Below are 16,934 nucleotides of genomic sequence, written 5' to 3'. Positions count from 1 at the left end.
CTACAAAATAATTGCCCAGGACTCTTCAAAAGCATCAAGGTCATTAAAAACAAGAGAAGACTGAGGAGCCATCCCAGATAGGAGGAAATTAAGGAGACATGAAAACAGAATGCAGTGAGGGATCCTGGAAGAGAAAACGTAGATGGAAAACTGTTGAAATTTCTGCAAGGTCTCTGGATTAGCTAATAGGATTGTACCAGTGTCAATTCCATCGCGTGGGTGATTATGCCATGCTTACGTAAGATGCTAACTTTAGAGTAAGATGGATGCCGGACATCCTAGAATTCCCTGTGCTATATTTGCAACATTTTTGTGAATCTAAAATGATTTTGACCTAAAAAAATTTTTTTAAACTCTGTTAAGAGGTCTAGTTGGCTGGAATTATTGGTAAAGAGGTCAGTGGAAGAGATGAGGGAGGTTGGAGGTGAAACTCAAGTCCCTGGCTTCAACAGAGGTAGATAGTGTGCCATTGCTGAGATTGGAGACATGGGTTTGGGGGGGAGGGGGTTGATATGAGTTCTTCTGGGGCATTGTGAGTTTGGGGCTTGGGGGTGGGCCTTGGGAATCCCCACAGTGATGTCCTCTAGGCAGCCAAACATTCCAACCAGCTGCTGAGGACAGAGCAGGAGAGGCAGATGCGGTTTTGGGGGTGGAGGGGTGCCAAGGGAGAGCAGAGCACCGATCCTAGGACAGACCCTAATGTGGCTCCATGTTTAATGTTGCTGCCCTTCTAAAGGGATGGCTTTAGAGATGTAAAGCTGGGAGTCCCCCTTCCATCTCCACTCCCCGCAAGGTTACATAAGGTCTGGATCAAACCAAGGTAATGAAGTCAGGAGTGGGGAAGAGCAGGGCAGGAGCATAGCAGGGGACCCTGCTAAGGGATCCAGCCTTCCCTGGGCCAGGTGTCCAACTAGAAGTTACCCACAGACCTAATCAGAGAGAATCCAATGGTCCAGGCAGCCACCAGTGGGGACTTGGTGGCTGGGCAGTGTTGTTGAAGCTCCTGGGGCAGCAACCCTTGGACAGATGGCTCTGAAAACAGGCAGAGAATGGGAAGCCTGGAGTGGCTGAGTGCTGGGAAGGAGTGAGGCTGGGAAATGCTGGCCCCACAAGGCCACATGGGAGCCCCTGGAGAAGAGGATAAGTCTGGTAAATGAGAAACAAGGCCCAGTTCTCAACTAGTGCATGAGGTCAGGGGGAATAAGAGTAACAAAACATACAGGCTTCCTATGCACCATGTCTTCTTCTCACTAATTTACCTAATTCCATACCTACCCTATGAAGTAAATTATAAAAGATCCCCAATTTGAAAATAAGGAGACAGAGTCCCATAGGGCTTGTCACTGGCCCAAGGTCACAAAACCGTTATGTGGCAGAGCTTAGATTTATTAAGTAGGCTCCAGAGTCCAAGTCTTTAGCCATATAATAGACTGCCTTGTTGATGACACAGCACAAAGCCAGGAACCCTGTTTCAATTGGCAAAAATGAGAAGGTGAGACAGATTTAATTAAGATCTTGCTAAAAAGGGAGCCGGGTGTTTGCCAGCATTTCCATGCTCTACCCGGATATAACCCCACTTTATATTTCATACTGCAGAGGCAAGGAAGAAAGGTATCTATTATTTGCAAAATGGAATCTTTGCTCCTGTAACCCGGGGAGCAGTCAGAGTGGGCTTTGGAGGCATGCTTAGGAGTTTTCTCCAGATCTCTGGGAACCGGAGTGAGCTGCCCTGATTACCAGCCCCTCTCCTACTTGGCTCTTCTAACCCTCATCCTGGTGCTGCTCTCATTCTCAGAGGCTCACAGCTCTCTTCCCAAAGTTAGGAGGGCCAGACCTGCCATCCCCCACTGCCATTGGCAATGCCCTTCACCCATCCACTCCTCAACCTGCGTCTCCAGGAAAATCAACCCAAGGTTTTGTGGTCTGAATGCACTCCCCTGTTCATTCTTGGTAGCAGTGCATTTCCTGGAACTCTCATACTTTAATCCAGCATGGTGAGTCATAAATGGTGGAAGGAGACTGAAGAGGGAGGCCTTTGGAACCATCCGGTCCCCTAGGAGCTAGGTCTCTCTGCACAAAGCATATCTGATTCTATAGCCTACCTTCTAAGCTCCCAGGCATATTTTTAAATCAACTATATTGAAGTATAAGGTCAGCCCAATAAACCTCATCTATTGAAAATGTACACTTTGATGAGTTTTGACAGGGTACACGCCTGGAAATCTCCCTTCCCAATCACGATACGCAGCATTTCCATTTCCCCCGAAGATTCTCCCTGCTCCTGTTCCCCAGCTCCAGCCGCCAGACACTGTGTGTCCACTTGAGGTATAGTTGGAGACATTTTTTTCTCTGTTCAGTTTGGAATCAGGCGTACTCTGACATTGACAGAGAAAGACTGCTTGTTTTTAAATATATACATATGCATGTGTGATCGCCAAAACCCACTCCTTCGGCCAAGCACCAAACAAATAAATTCACCCTACAGCAGGTTTGAATCAATGGAACCCATCTCTCTGGGTCTTGAGTCAAAGCTGGGGAAAATGCATTTTTTTTTTCATTTAGCAGTGTTTTTCTACACTGACTAAGGCCTGATTTTAAAGTGATGAGAAAGACCTTTAATATGAAAGCAATTGTAAGCCATGTTTTTATCGACAATTCGATGGATCCTGCTGTGTCCCAGAGCCATTCCACAATCATTTGGCTGGTTTTTGTTTATTTGGCTATAACCTGCGTATTTCAGTTTTCCCTCAAGCCTGTTCAATGTGGGTTAATAGTTGTGTGTGCCTCTTAGATCATCTCAAACAGAAAGTTCTTTTTCTCTGCTAAATGAGAATTAATTGTATTTGAGCTCAGAGGTTTTTTTCCTAATGCATTAGGGTTGTAGATAATGGCATTCGTTTCTCCTCTTGGGCCCAGCAGCCAAACCTAGAGTAATCCCATTCAATTGAAAAGGCATTTATAGAGTGTTTGCTTTCTGCAAGATACTTTCTTACGCCTTGTGCAATATAAAAACGAGTAGGATGCTGCTTCCCTAAAACAACAGCAGCAACAACAATGAAAAGCTATAGCAAGGAACATCACAGAACACACAAGAACACAAACCGGAAGAGATCCCATCTGGCGGGGGAGGCTTTGTGGAACCAGGAGAGATAAGGTAGGGGTAGGGTGGGGATATATTCTACACAGGAAAGACTTCTGGCTGTTTTTGAGAGACCTCAAGTCACCTGTTGGACGAAGCCAAGAAACCAAGAGTTAAAGCTGAAAAGCTAAGCTGGGGACTTACAGTAGAAGATCATAGTTAAAAAAAGTTTATTCCTAAATCAGTGGGTACTAGAGCAATTGAAGGTTGAAGCAGAGAATGATAGGATTTGAGCCTTTAGAATTAGGAACCCTCTCAGTTTCTCTTTATCTGAAACTGTCTTAGGGTGACTTGTTATGCAGCAAAAGCTAATGGATACAACCACTTTTTGTACAGCGAGACTGGGTTTAAAATGGTATTTGTTGTAGTTGATTTAGAATCTGGTTAGGAAGTACTTGGCAAACTCTTCGAAGTATCCAATCTGCCCTGTGGCAAGGGTGTGATCTGGGAGACAAATTAGGAGGCCATTGTAGTAATCTAGCCAAGAGATGAAGGTGGCTTGGAACAGGGAGGTAGCAGTGGAGGTGGAATCCGAAAGTAGTTTGCTAATGGGTTGAATATGATAGGTCAGAAGAAGAGGCTAGGATGAAGCCAAAGGGTTTGGCCTAAACAAATGGAAGGATGGAGTTCTCATTACCGAGGTAGAGCCAATATCAGATGAGTACGGAGAGGGGATTAAGAGTACACAGGGAAGGAGGAATTCAGTTTTGATCCTGTAAATCTGAAATGCTTATTAGAGCCCCAATAGTATGTCCAGTGGTGAGTTGGATAGGCAAATCTGGAATTGAGGAGAAAGTTTGGTTTGGAGATAGAAACCCGGCACAATTAGCCAAGGTAGCATATTGATGCCACTGATAGGCCCTAGAATGGCAGGCTTCCCAGGAGAGTGGGTATAGAGAGAAGAGGTGGTTTCGCCTGCCCCCCTGCACAGTTTCTGGCCCACAGTCAGTGCCCCTTAAAAAGACTAAGCAAAACAATTGAGGTTGATAATTAATGGATCCTGTTGACCTTCAAGAGAGCAGTGCCAATGTAGAGTGGTGATAGCAGCCAAACTGCAAGGCACTAAGGAAAGAAAGAATGGGAAACCATGGAAAACATAAAGAGATAATGAGAGCTGTGGCTGGAGATTTTTCCAGGCATAAATATCTGGTTATGTTTATAGCTTGGAAGAAATGAAGGAGAAGGGAGAAATAATGACTTAAGTTACCTGTGGAGCAAGGAGGAGACAGAGCTGAAGAAAGTAAGCAAATGTGAAGGAAGGCAAGCTTTGAAGGGGAGGGAAGATAACTTCTCCACAAGGTGGGAGGCAAAATCCCTCAGGCAATGGGGGCTTAGGATGAAGGGCACATTTTAAGAATCTAGACCCTGGTGGGGATGGGAAGGATGTGGGCTGGCAGAGTCACCTGAAACAAATGAAAAGATGAGAGACCTCGAGCACCACTGGAATATGACTCTACGGTGGGTACAGGCTGTTGGCACCTGGCCCTGACCCTGAAGAAGCAGGAGCCAAGGGGACTTGCAGAGCTTGCAGTCCTGAGCGACCAGAAGGTACCAGGTGGCTGCCTGTGGTTCGCAGAAATATCTTAAAGACACTGCTTGCACTAACAATGGACATTCTGAAAAGGAAATTAAGAAAACAATACCATTGACAGGAACATCAAAAAAGATAAAATACTTAGGAATAAATCTAACCAAAAAAGTATAAGACTTGTACACTGAAAACTAGAAAACATTGTTGAAAGAAATGAAAGACCTAAATAAGAAAATGTATGCTGTGTTCCTCAATTGAAAGACCTACTGCTGTTATGGCAGTACTTCCTGAGTTAATCTGATTTTGTGCAGTACCTAGCAAAATTCGACTGCCTTTTTGCACAAACGGAAAAGTTAATCCTGAGATGCATGTGAAAACACAGGGGACCCAGAAGAGCCAGAACACTATTGAAAAACAACAAAGTTAGAAGACTCACACTTACAATTCTTTTTTTAAAATATAATTTATTGTCAAATTATCTAACATACAGTGTATACAGTGTGCTTTGGGGTTTTGAGGTAGATTGCCCCACACTTCTATTTCTTCAACTTACCACAAAGCGTACTAATCAAGCCATTCTGGTGCTATCATAAAGATAGGCACATAGATCAATGGAATAGAATTGAGAGTCCAGGAATACACCCCCACATTTATAATCAATCAATTTTTAACATAGATGACAAGACAATTCAATAAGCAAGCATAGTCTTTTCAACAAATGATCTTGGGACAGCAAATATTCACATGCAAAACAATAAGTCTGGACCCATGCCTTACATCATATTTAAAAATTAATTTGAAATGGATCAAAGATCTAAAGGTAAGAGCTTAAACTGTAAAATTCTTAGAAGACATAGAGGGAAACCTTCATGACCTTGGATTTGGCAGTGTTTCTTAGACATGGCATCAAACATGCAAGCAACCACAGGAAAAAAATCAATAAATTGAACTTCCTTAAAATTATAAACTTTTGTGCTTCAAAGGACACCCTCAAAAAAGTGAAAAAACAATTCACCGAATGGGAGAAAATACATGAACTCATTTATATATGTGAAAAAGATCTGGCACCCAGAATACATAAAGAATTCTTACAACTCAACAATAAAAAGACAGTTTGTCCACGAAAAAATGGGCAAAATATCTGAGTTGACATTTCTCTGAAGAAGATCTACAAAGTGGCCAATAAGCCTATGAAGTGATGCTCAATGTCATTAGTTATTAGGGAAATGCAAATCAAAACCACAGTGAGATACCACTTCACATCCCATTGATAACTAGTATTTTTCTTTCATAAGAAAGAAAGAAAGAAGGAAAGAAAAACACAATAACAAGAGTTGGCCAGGATGTGGATGACTTGGAACCCTGGGGATGTAAGCTGGTATGGCTGCTGGTATTGCTGCTTTGAAATAGTTTGACAATTCCTTGAAAAGCTAAGCAACCAATTTCCCATATGACCCAACAGTGAACACTTCTACTTCTAGTTATATAGTTAAGAGAATTGAAAACCTATGCCACCCAAAAACTTATACGTGAATGTTCATAGTGGTATCATTCATGATAGCCAAAAAATGGAAAAACCCAAATATCTATCACTTGGTCCATGGGTACCCAGAATGGTCAAGAGGAAAATGAGATACTCTAATACCACCTTGGAGGGAGATGCCAGAACATAAAGATCAGGCTGCACCAGAGATTTGAGAGGAGATGCCATGGGGGTGGGAAAGTTACAGAAGACCCTGTAGAATGGAGAGAATTGCACTGAGCTCTAGGAAAGTTGAGGGCAGAATGTTCTAGAAGAGGGCCAATAAATAGCGTTTCCAGTCAGGGAAACAGCTGGGGCAAAGCCTTGGAGGCAGAAAAGTCTATTGGACCTGCAGATGACAGGGAGCAGAAGTCCTTAAGGAAGGGAGCTGGGGAGTGAACTAGACAGTGGTCTGAAGACTCATGATCCAGGACTGAGACAAGAAGGAACATGTAGTTGGCATGAGGTCTGGACACACCACCTGCATGAGAAGCAGTGTGAGATCTGTTGGTGTAACTTTAGACCCATTATTCTTTTCAGAGCACGGATTTCCAATCTGGGGGAAAATGGTCTCTCAAGCAAGAACCCATATGCACACGCATAGGCTCTGTGGACCCGGCCAGTGGGCCAGGGTCAAGGGAAGAGGGCTGTGGTCTGAAAGATTAGAAGTCCAGTAGGACCCTCCATGCCCTCCCTGCCTGCCCCACTTGGGGCTGGCACTTGGCCTTTGCAGGTCCTACCAGCTGGGATCTCATCTTTTGCTTACAGACTTCAGAAAGGAGAGTCCCTGACTCCACGTGGCATTTATCTTCGCTCTTGAAACATCTGGGTCACAGAGCTGCTCAGTTAATTAATGTTCTTAGCACTGTTCATTTGCCTGCTGGATAATAGATTGATTCATAATTTCAATAAGCAGCTGTGTATTTCTTTCCCCTGAACATAAAGGCAGCTTGCTGTCATTCATCATTTTGCATTGGGTGATTTTGAGTATATTCAGAGAGACATTGTCTAGGGAGGGGTGAGGAGGGCTTCTGATTTTCTTATCTTTTTGCCTCTAACAATCACTCTGATTTGGAACTAATTTGGGTTGAAAGCACACGTTAACCGCATTTCTCTCAAGGGCACTTAATAAAGCCCCTGTCACTTGTTTCAGAGGGGACCAGGTGGGTTCTCCTTTGGTGATCAAAACAAAGGGTTTCTGAGTGGTTTTCATCAGGAATGAGAATCCCTGCAGAAAATCCCATGCCCTGGAGAAGAGGCACTGAGCAGAGCCACCTTCTTGCTCTGTTCCTGACCAGAAAGGCCCAGGCTTTTGGGAGGAGCCCAGGATCACGTAGGAGGAGATCCCTCTGCTGTTCAGCTGTTGGGCCAGGGCAGCAAACCATTGGGCCTCTAAGGCCCCAAGGAGAGAGGCCAGGACCCTGCGAGGTAACCAAACGTCTTCATGCCTCAGCTCCTTCATTAAAATGGGGAGAGTAGTAGAAAACTGTCTCACAGAACAGTTGTAAGAATTACATTCTTTATCCTCTGCAAAATGCTTAAATGGTGCAGAGTATGCCTTTAATACATGCAAGCTGGTCATTTTATTTTTTTAATTCATTCAGCACCAACTGTATATTAATGATCTTCACTCCTACCCCTGCCATCTCATAGGACATGAGAGCAAAAAATGAGAGGTATGTTTCCCTGTCTCATTGTCCTCACCAACCTGCACTGGCATTGTCTTAGTGGGAATACAGCCTCGCCCTTATATTTACAGAAACCTGTTCCCAGGCTGGGCACACAGAACCCTTCAAAACATGCCTGTGGAGTTGAAACAAATAGATGTGGCCGCATCTTTTAAGTGATGTCGTTCACCACAGTGATAACATCCACAAACATGTTTTGAGCACTTGGTCTGTAATTTTCTCCTAGCCAGGAATGAAATTAATTAGACACAGTCCCTGCCCTTTCTAAAAGAGTGTGAAAGACAGAGGGATGCATTCACTCAAAATTTGGTATACAGGATTATAAACAACATGGATAGGCAGGAGAGGAAGGCTGCTGAAGTAGCATGGGTCCCACTGTGGAAAGGGTTGGTAGACAACACTGTCTCTGTATCAGTCAGCTCTTGCTGCATAACAACTACTCCCAAACCTTGATGCCATAAAGCAATATGCCTTTATTATTGTCCATGAGCGTATAGGTCAGCCAGATGGTTTTGTGATCTGGACCAGGCTCAGCTGACTTCAGCTGAGCTCATTCACACATCTCCTGGCAGCCAGGAGGTGGGCTGAGGGCTGCCTAATGTAGAACAACCTCATCCACTTGTCTGGTGGTTGGCTAGCTGTTGGTTGGACCACCTATCTCTCCTCCTCTGGCAGGCCATCCAGAGCTTCCTGCCAGGGTGGCAGCAGGGTTCCAAGAGCAAGAGGATGGACACATGCAAGGCCAAAGGTCTAGTTCAGCACCTGGCATATCCTCCCCTGCACTATATTCTGTTGGCCAAAGCAAGTCGCCAGTATTCAAGGGATGGGGAAACAGACTTCATTTCTCAATGCACATTGCTACAAAAGTCATAGTGCGCAGGGTGCAAGGAAAGAAGGAGTGAAGGATGTGGCTGTTTTTGCAATCTACCCCAACCCCCAGGATTCGTTGCTGTGTGTGGAGAAGACAGCAAGTACCAGGACTGGGTTTCACATTTAGGACCCTTCTGCTTTTTCATCGTTATAAATAATGCTGCAGTAAAGACCGTAGACATAAACTTGTGTTTGCAGTTATGATCGTTACCTTGGGACAGATTTCTGAAAGTGAATTTATTGGGTCAAAGAGGAAAACGTTGTGAAAGTGTCAAGTATATATTTTGAAATTCCCTTTTTGAAAGATTGTAGTACATTACCCCCACTCCAGCCCATTTTATGCTAACCATGACAAGATAGGAATAAGGTATTTTTATGTTTAGTTATTATTGAGACAGATATAAACAGAGCATGAGTGGGGGAGGGTCAGAGAGAGAGGGAGACACAGAATCTGAAGCAGGCTCCAGGCTCTGAGCTGTCAGCACAGAGCCCGACGCGGGTCTTGAACCCACGAACCGTGAGATCATGACCAGAACTGAAGTCGGACGCTTAATCAACTGAGCCACCCAGGCGCTGGAATAGGGTTTTTGTAAATGTGGTATTGCGTTGCTGTTTTAGTTGATTTTAATACCTATTAGGTTGAATGCTTTTTAATATGTTTTTTCTTTAGCAAACTGTCTCTTTGGGAACTTTACAGCAGGGTAATTAATTAATGAATGAATCCCAATTTACAAATGAGGAGGAAATGCAGACTCAGGGAGGTTACGCGACTTCTGCAAGGTGGCCCAGCCAGCTGATTTTAGAAATCAGAGGTCCTGCGCTTTTACTTATTCCTGCTCCCTCATGTTGCTGAATGGGAGGCTAGAATCCAGAAACGCTAACTGAGGACGCACTTAGGAGAAAATCAGACAGGCCCTGGGGATGCCGTGTCCAGACTTCGTGATCCAGGGGGCTGACTTCCTGAGCAGGGCTCACCTGGGAATTGGGTGTGTGGTGGCCAGGACGGCGGCACTGGCAGAGGCACGGATGAGACCTGCAGCCCCGAGCCCCCTCTCCCCACCTCTCATCTGCTCTCTCCCCAGCTCGCACGCTACACCAAGGAGGGCTTCCTGCACTTGGGAGCCCTGGGGACCACCACGCTCCTCCCCGACACGCGCTGCCTGGTGGACAACTCCAAGAGTCGGCTGCCCCAGCTCCTCGACTGTGACAAAGTCAAGAGCAGTCTGTACAAGCGCTGGAACTTCATCCAGGTGGGTACCCCGTGGAAAGGGGCAGCACCCCAGAGCAGGTGAGGGTGCTGCAGACCACAGGGAAAGCTGACTTCCCCAAGGAGGAGTACTCAGGAGAGTACACCAAAGGTCTCCAGCCCTGGGCCAGCCTCATGAACCCAGGGCACCTCGAGGAGGAAGCAGCGGTGGTGAGGACTCATGTGTGACACCGCCTTCCAGCTCCCTTTGGTGGCACCAGGCAGGCTGGCCTTGATGGATCTCGGGAGGGGAGTGTGGGTGACTTCCCTGAAATCTGCTAAGTCCCTACAGCTGGTACGAATGAGAACGTCAGACTTTGTACATCCTGGGAAATTCCCCATTCTGACACCATCCCCCTTAGTGCCCGTCGCCTGGGTGAGCCATTCAGACTTGGCGATGCTGGTATGCTTTCTGACTTCCGGGTTTCTGGGGAGGCCCTGATGATCTCTGCCCCTGTGCAAAGAATTTTGGAGGGATTATTCCCTGTGAGAGGCCACATGCCCGGCACTACAGTGGTTAAACCTCTTCCTCTGTCTCTCTCTCCGCTTTTCTGTCTCTATTTCTCTCATTGTCTTATCTCTCTCTATCTATCTCTCTTATTCTCTATATCTCCACCTCAATCTGTCTGTCTCTTTCTCTTTGCCTCTGTATCTGTCTCTATGTCTCTCTATGTCCATCTGTCCGTCTTCTTTGTACCCAGAATGGAGCCATCATGAATAAGGGCACGGGGCGCTGCCTCGAGGTGGAGAACCGGGGCCTGGCCGGCATCGATCTCATCCTCCGCAGCTGCACAGGACAGAGGTGGACAATTAAGAACTCGATCAAGTAGCAGGAAGGATCGGGGGTCCCCAGAGCCTGGCCCCCAGGACAGGGTCTGCCCGGCCCCTGGCCCAGCTGCACTGGGGAAGAGACGCACGGAGCCAGCAGGTGCTCAGCAGGCCCTCCGGGGCTTCTCCAGGGGCCCCAGATGCAGATTTGGTGTCCCCATTCAGCACTCAGCTGCCATGAGGCTCGTGCCCCCCTGGAAAAGCCCCCCAACCCCTCTCTGGGAACCCAGGAGCCGCGTCTTCTGCAGCCTGGATGTGGACCTCATACTGTGGAGCGAACCCCCCATGTCCTCCTCTTCATCTCCAGCCACAGTCAGGACGGGACCGGCAGGGGCCCCTCCTTTTCCTCATCTCTCACGGCTGCCACAGCTTCTGAATGCCACCCCAAGTCTCAACAAGGTGGGGGGTGGTGCTCAGCCATGTCCTGCCTCCCCCTCCTCAGAGGAGGTGGTGAGGCCCCGAAACTCAGTTTCCCTGGAGGTTGCTTCTGTCCTGATGCTCATTTACAGCCCAAGGCAGCCGCCACCCCAAACCTTCCCAGCAGACAGTGTTGGCAGCTACAGCCCTGGGCTTTTCTGGACCTGCCCTAAGACGGCCTGGAAGGGATGGATGAATGCGTCCAGGGTTCCAGGGTGCTAGGCTCTCCTGTTCCTGGGCCAGCTGCTCTGCCTGTGTCTGCAGGGAGGTAGAGACAAGGAGAGGCCAAGCATGTAGGGAGATCATGGTTATGAGGGGCCCTCTAGGCCAGTGGGGCTCTGCCCGCCAGAGACCAGGGAGCCCTGACCCATGGAGGCTGCCACGGGAGCCTCCTCGGAGCCTTAGGACTGAAGCCAGCGCAGCGGGAGGGGCCAGGACCCTGGAGAATGTGCCAGGTTCACCCCATCTCACCCCATGCTCTGCTGGCCATGGGGGAGAAGGCAGTCGATTCCTCTCTGAAGAGTAATAATTTTTTCGATTGCCCTCTGGTTAGGGTGCCCTTATAAATCAGAGTTAATATATGGACGCGTGTGCATGCCTGTGAGTGTGTGTGCCTGCGTGGTGTGTGTGACAGTGTGTGTGTGGGTGCATGTGTGTGTGGGGGTGTGCGCATCTGAGTGTGTGGGAGACCAGATGTCCGAGGGTGGCCTTGGGCTTGTGGCTTCATGCCCGCCTGGATCAGGACAAGGCTGCTGGAAGCACGGGGGGTTGGCCACGCCAACGGAGGAGGAGGGCGTGGCCCAGCCTGGCCCCATGTGGCACCCCAGATGGAAGGCTGTCCCTTCTGCCAGTTCCCTCTGTGTCCCTCGTGCTGTCCCCAAAGGCCAAGCCCTGCCCAGAACCAAATCCTGTAGTTGCCCAGTTTGGGGTTCACAGTGTCTCATTTGATGGCATCTTATCCGGTGATCGCCCCTCCCCTTCCCTCCCTTGTGAAATAAATACATGTGAGCACTTCCCAAAGCAGCCTTGTTTGCTTCTTGGTTCCTCTGGAGCCCGGCATTCAGGGGTGTTCCTGGGCCATGACAGAGGTTCTTTTGGGGTGGGGGTTTGGTCTTACTGTAAGCAAAAGCACTCGCTCACAGCACGAGGCTGAGACAAAGCCAGCCTGCCCTTGTGCTCACCTTCCCCACAAAGGACAGAACTTGACATTTGGGGCTCATGTACTGACCCCCTTGCGGACCCCAGCTTCAGAGGCTCAGGCTGGTGCAGGAAACAGGAGAAAAAGGAGGAGAGTGGAGGGGACCTGGCCGATCCACCCAGATCTGTGCACTCCTGGTGCCTCGCGGCCTTGGCCTTCTGCTCAGGGACAAGGGAAATCCTTAAAGATGCCAGGACTTCCATCATGGACACAGGTATGGAAGGAATGGTCAGGGGTCCCCTCAGCTATGGCTGCCCCTTTTCCTTTTGAGGAGGCCCAGAAGGACCCTCTTATTTGACGTTACACAGCACACAGACACGCATACCCACGGTGGTTGCCATTTTTCTTTTGGGTTCTAGGAGGATCAGGGTCCACATGGGCACTGATGGAAAATGCTGGAGTCTTGGGGCAAATGTGAAGGTGAGAAGAGCTGAAGGTCTGCAGGTTCCCACGGGGGTCCAGGGAGTCGTTGAGATAATGTCACAACCTGATGCCTTGGGGCGGAGTCCTACCCTGACTGCACCATACCCCCTCTATGTGGGTCTTAAACTACAAATATGAAGAAGGCATCATCCTGTTTTGCCATTTTCTGAGGTTTGATCCCAGCTCCTAGTGAGGTACTCGAAAGGCAGCAAGCAGGATCCTTCATTCTACAGGAAATGGGCCAAATGGCCTCAAACCAAAGTAAGCCGTGAGACCCGCTCAGTTCTCTGATGGAACAGGAGCCCACACCCTCTGAGGCCCTAGCACACTCACTGCATTTGGGGGTGCTTGGTACTCCAAGCTGCACCCCTAAGAATACAAGGCAGCGAGTACCCTGGAACTCACCAGAGTGAAGTATTCTTCTTGAGTGTCACACGCACTTGTCTTGTTTCTGTGTGTTCGGGGGGAGGGTAGTGGCGCTGGGTCAGGACCGTGGGACACTCTCTCCCTCCAGACACCAGTAGGTTGGCCCCAAGTCTTTGTTCCAGCATCCGGGAGGCCTGGGCTATCCACTCGTATCGGCACCTGCTGTCAGCGCTCATCTGGGTTACGTGGTGAAACTGGCCAGAGCATGAGGCCAACATCCGAAGACAGTACCCTCTTTGCCCCACAGGAGGGGGGGGACAGAGGCCAAGGCAGAGAGGAGGAATGAACAAAGTTAAAGGAGGAGGGGGAAAAAGTAGCAGGGCCCTGCAGGAGCCTTGCATCCAGTCCTTTGGAGGATTTGGAAGCTCCGGAGCCTCACATCTCTACACAGTGGCATCAGGCTCCAGACATTGGGCCTCCAGGGACATCTCACACTCCTCCAGAAAAGGCTGGGGGCTGCACCACCTGTAGTCGGGGATACAGCCTGCACCCCCAGCCTTTGTGCGGGGGGATGGTGCACAGGTGATTGAGCCCTGACAGCCTCTGTTCCACACCCCTTCTGTCTACTTAGTCCCCCACCTGCACCCCCATGCCCCTGTCTGGTGACTATTTCTTCTGCTTTTCTCTAATTTCCCCTCTCTATTTATATGGCAAAAAAAAAAAAAAAAGCCCACATCACAGACGGTATTGCTGACACACGCCCAAGCCCCACTGCTGGTATCTCTGAATCTATATGTGTGACTTCTCAAATGCCTTCTTTCTTCTTACTCTGGTGGCCAGAGAAGGAGACACGGGGAAGACTGGGAAAGCACAATCTGGGCCGGAAGCCACCACCTTAACCCACTCCAAGCCCCTTTGCTTGCTTTCCTGACGCCATTTCTTTCCATCGCGTATATCTCCCCCCCATTCTTGAATAGCATCCAGTTTTCCAAATGGCAGAAGTCAGGCCCGACCAGAGCAGGTGGCTCTCCCAAAGCTGTCGTGTGAGCTGTCGCTGATCATGCTGTTTCTCTCCTTCCACCTTGCTTGGGAGGCTGCTCATGACAGCCTGCCCTACCGATTGCCCCCATCCTGCCCCCCCCCCCCGCAAATGACAATCCCCAGGGGATGGGCTTTGGAGAGGTCTGGAGCCTGCGTAGGAAACCAGAAAACCAGGAGGCCCAGGCCAGCAGGGAACCACCAAGGGCCGGCCTCAGGTTTCAGGTCCCCTCATTGCCAGCATCCGCCTCTTGTTTTTGGCTTCTTAAAATTAAGTTTCTTTTTTTTTTTTTAATGGATTTTGAGAGAGAAGAGAGAGTGAGAGAGAGAGGGAGAGAGCATACAAGTGCACGGGGTGGGAAGGAGTAGAGAGAGAGAGAGAGAGAATCTCAAGCAGACTTCATGCTATCAGTACAGAGCCTGATGCAGGGCACGATCTCATGAACTGAGAGATTATAATCTGAGCTGAGATCAAGACTCGGACGCTTATCCCACTGAGCCACTCAGGCTCCACTATTGAGCTTTTGTTTCAATTCCAATGTCATTAACCAACAGTGTTATATTCGTTTCGGGTGTAAAATATAGTGCCTCGATGCTTCCATAGGTCACCCTGCACTCATCACGACAGATGCGCTCCTTCATCCCCAACACTCTTCGCCCGTGCTCCCACGCACTGCCCCTCTGAGAGCCATCAGTTTGTGCTTTCTCATTAAGAATCTATTTCTTGGTTTGCCTCTGTCTCTTTTTTCTTCCTCTTTGCCAGTTTCTTTTGTTTCTTGAATTCCACATATGAGTCAAATCACGTGGTATTTGTCTTTCTCTGACTTATCTCACTTGGCATTATATCTCTAGCTCTATCTGTGTTGTTTCGAATGGCAAGATTTCATTCTTCTTATGGCTGAGTAATATTCCACTGTGTGTGTGCGCACACGTGTGTGCGTGTGTGTACATATACCATGTCTTCTTAATCCATTCATCTGCTGGATGAACATGTGGACTCCTTGCATAGTTTGGCTACTGTAAGTAATGCCGCTACTAAAAGGCAACCTAGCCTCTTGTTTCAACCCAACCTCCAGATCAGCAATTGGGCTGACAGGTCATCAGCTCCTAATCAGTTGCCGTTCCTCTTGCCCAGATCATGAATCTGAGACTCTTGGCCATTCTGCTTTCTCACTCATCAAGCAAGTTCCCCAGACCACATATTAGCAATCGGTGGTGGGCCCGAAACCCCAGAGGCCCATTTCAGTTCAGTTTGACAATTATATTTGGTCACTGATCCTTAAGAGAAAGAAAAGGAAGAAGGAGCTAAAATGCAGTGAGCAAGTGTACAATGAATCTCTTACTCATTAGCCTTTAGAGCTTAGATTTGAAGGAAGGACATAGACACTGAGTATTGGGGCTTCCACACCCCTGGAGCCTGGGCAGTCCTGAAATGGGGTCTATTCCCATCAGCACAAATGGGAGTCTTGGTGTATTTACAGATTTTCATGTTCTTTCCCCAAAGAGGGTCCAGCTGAGGGCTCTCGCAAATGCGTTCCCAGCTAGAATGAGTCAGCTGCCTGTTGCCGTGGACTCCCCACACAGTGCCAGAGCCCAAAGGGCCAAGTTGAGGAACTAAGAAACCAGACAAGGATCATCAGTGCTGCCGATGGTAGCAGAACACGAGACTGTCAGACCAGGCCAGCCATTGTGCTCATCCTTAATAAACAGAGGCTTCATAATACGCCAGGATCAAATATCACCTCATTCACCCTTTTATTGGATGCCCACCTACCTTAATCGCTTAGTACCTACTTCATAAACCCCTTGTTCTAGAGCAGAAAATTCATTCTGATGGTGAGCCACGCCAAGGCCAGATCTCAGTAACTTCCCAATGCCCACCCTTGGAGCTCTGAAAACAAGATTAACCTTAAAATCCACAATGTGCCTTAAAGTCAGTGCCCTTCCTTGAAGTTTTGACACTGCCAGTTACAGTTGAGAGAAAACAGCCTATATCCCATTGGCAGCAGTTTTATCCGTGGGTGGAATTCATTCTGCTGCCCGGAGAAATGGTTAACTTTCTTGGCTGGGGAAGCCATGTCCCATTTGCCACGGGATTGGGTACATGTTGTGAAAAAATGTTCATCTTCGGTTTCTTTCTTTTTTTTAATGTTTATTTATATTTATTTTTGGGAGAGAGAGTAAGAGAGAGCAGGGGAGGGACAGAGAGAGAAGAAGACAGAGAATCCCAAGCAAGCTCCCTGCCGTGAGGGCAGAGGCCAGCGTGGGGCTCAACTCACAAACCACATGATCACGATCTGAGCTGAAATCAAGAGTCAGATGCTCAGCTGAGCCACCCAGGTGGCCTTGTAAGAAAACTAATGGATGGAATCCTTCTAAAGAAAAAAAAATTCTCACAGACCCTCAGGGGTGACCTAATCTTTTTTGTGTTGTAGTGTTTCTCAAATATGTATGAACATAAAATGGCTTTTGCTCATAGATCCATTACTGCTATAAAATAAAATAAATTTACAAGTCGATACAAACAAATCTACCAAGTCAATAAAATGTAATGGAAACATTCATTCAACCTGGTGGCCACCTTGCCCGTTTACACTAAGTTTCTGCTGCTATGACTGTGGTGATGGAAATATCTGCCTGAGCAGAGGTCATGTGTCTGGTGATAACT

At 47.9% G+C, this 16,934-nt stretch overlaps 1 protein-coding gene across 1 annotated transcript in view; it reads left to right on the top strand.

Annotated features, from left to right (window-relative positions):
* Positions 1–12,261, top strand: part of GALNT17 (polypeptide N-acetylgalactosaminyltransferase 17) — a 430,076-nt gene extending 417,815 nt beyond the window's left edge. Inside the window, exons 10-11 of the mRNA XM_029948842.1 lie at positions 9,833–10,000; positions 10,698–12,261. Coding sequence (XP_029804702.1) covers positions 9,833–10,000; positions 10,698–10,826 — 297 coding nt within the window. The 3' untranslated portion in view covers positions 10,827–12,261. The remainder of the gene's footprint in view (positions 1–9,832; positions 10,001–10,697) is intronic.
* Positions 12,262–16,934: the final 4,673 nt, after the last annotated feature.

This window comes from Suricata suricatta, chromosome 8, assembly GCF_006229205.1.
Source record: "Suricata suricatta isolate VVHF042 chromosome 8, meerkat_22Aug2017_6uvM2_HiC, whole genome shotgun sequence".
Classification (NCBI taxonomy): domain Eukaryota; kingdom Metazoa; phylum Chordata; class Mammalia; order Carnivora; family Herpestidae; genus Suricata; species Suricata suricatta.
This window is presented reverse-complemented; position numbering and strand designations above follow the sequence as displayed.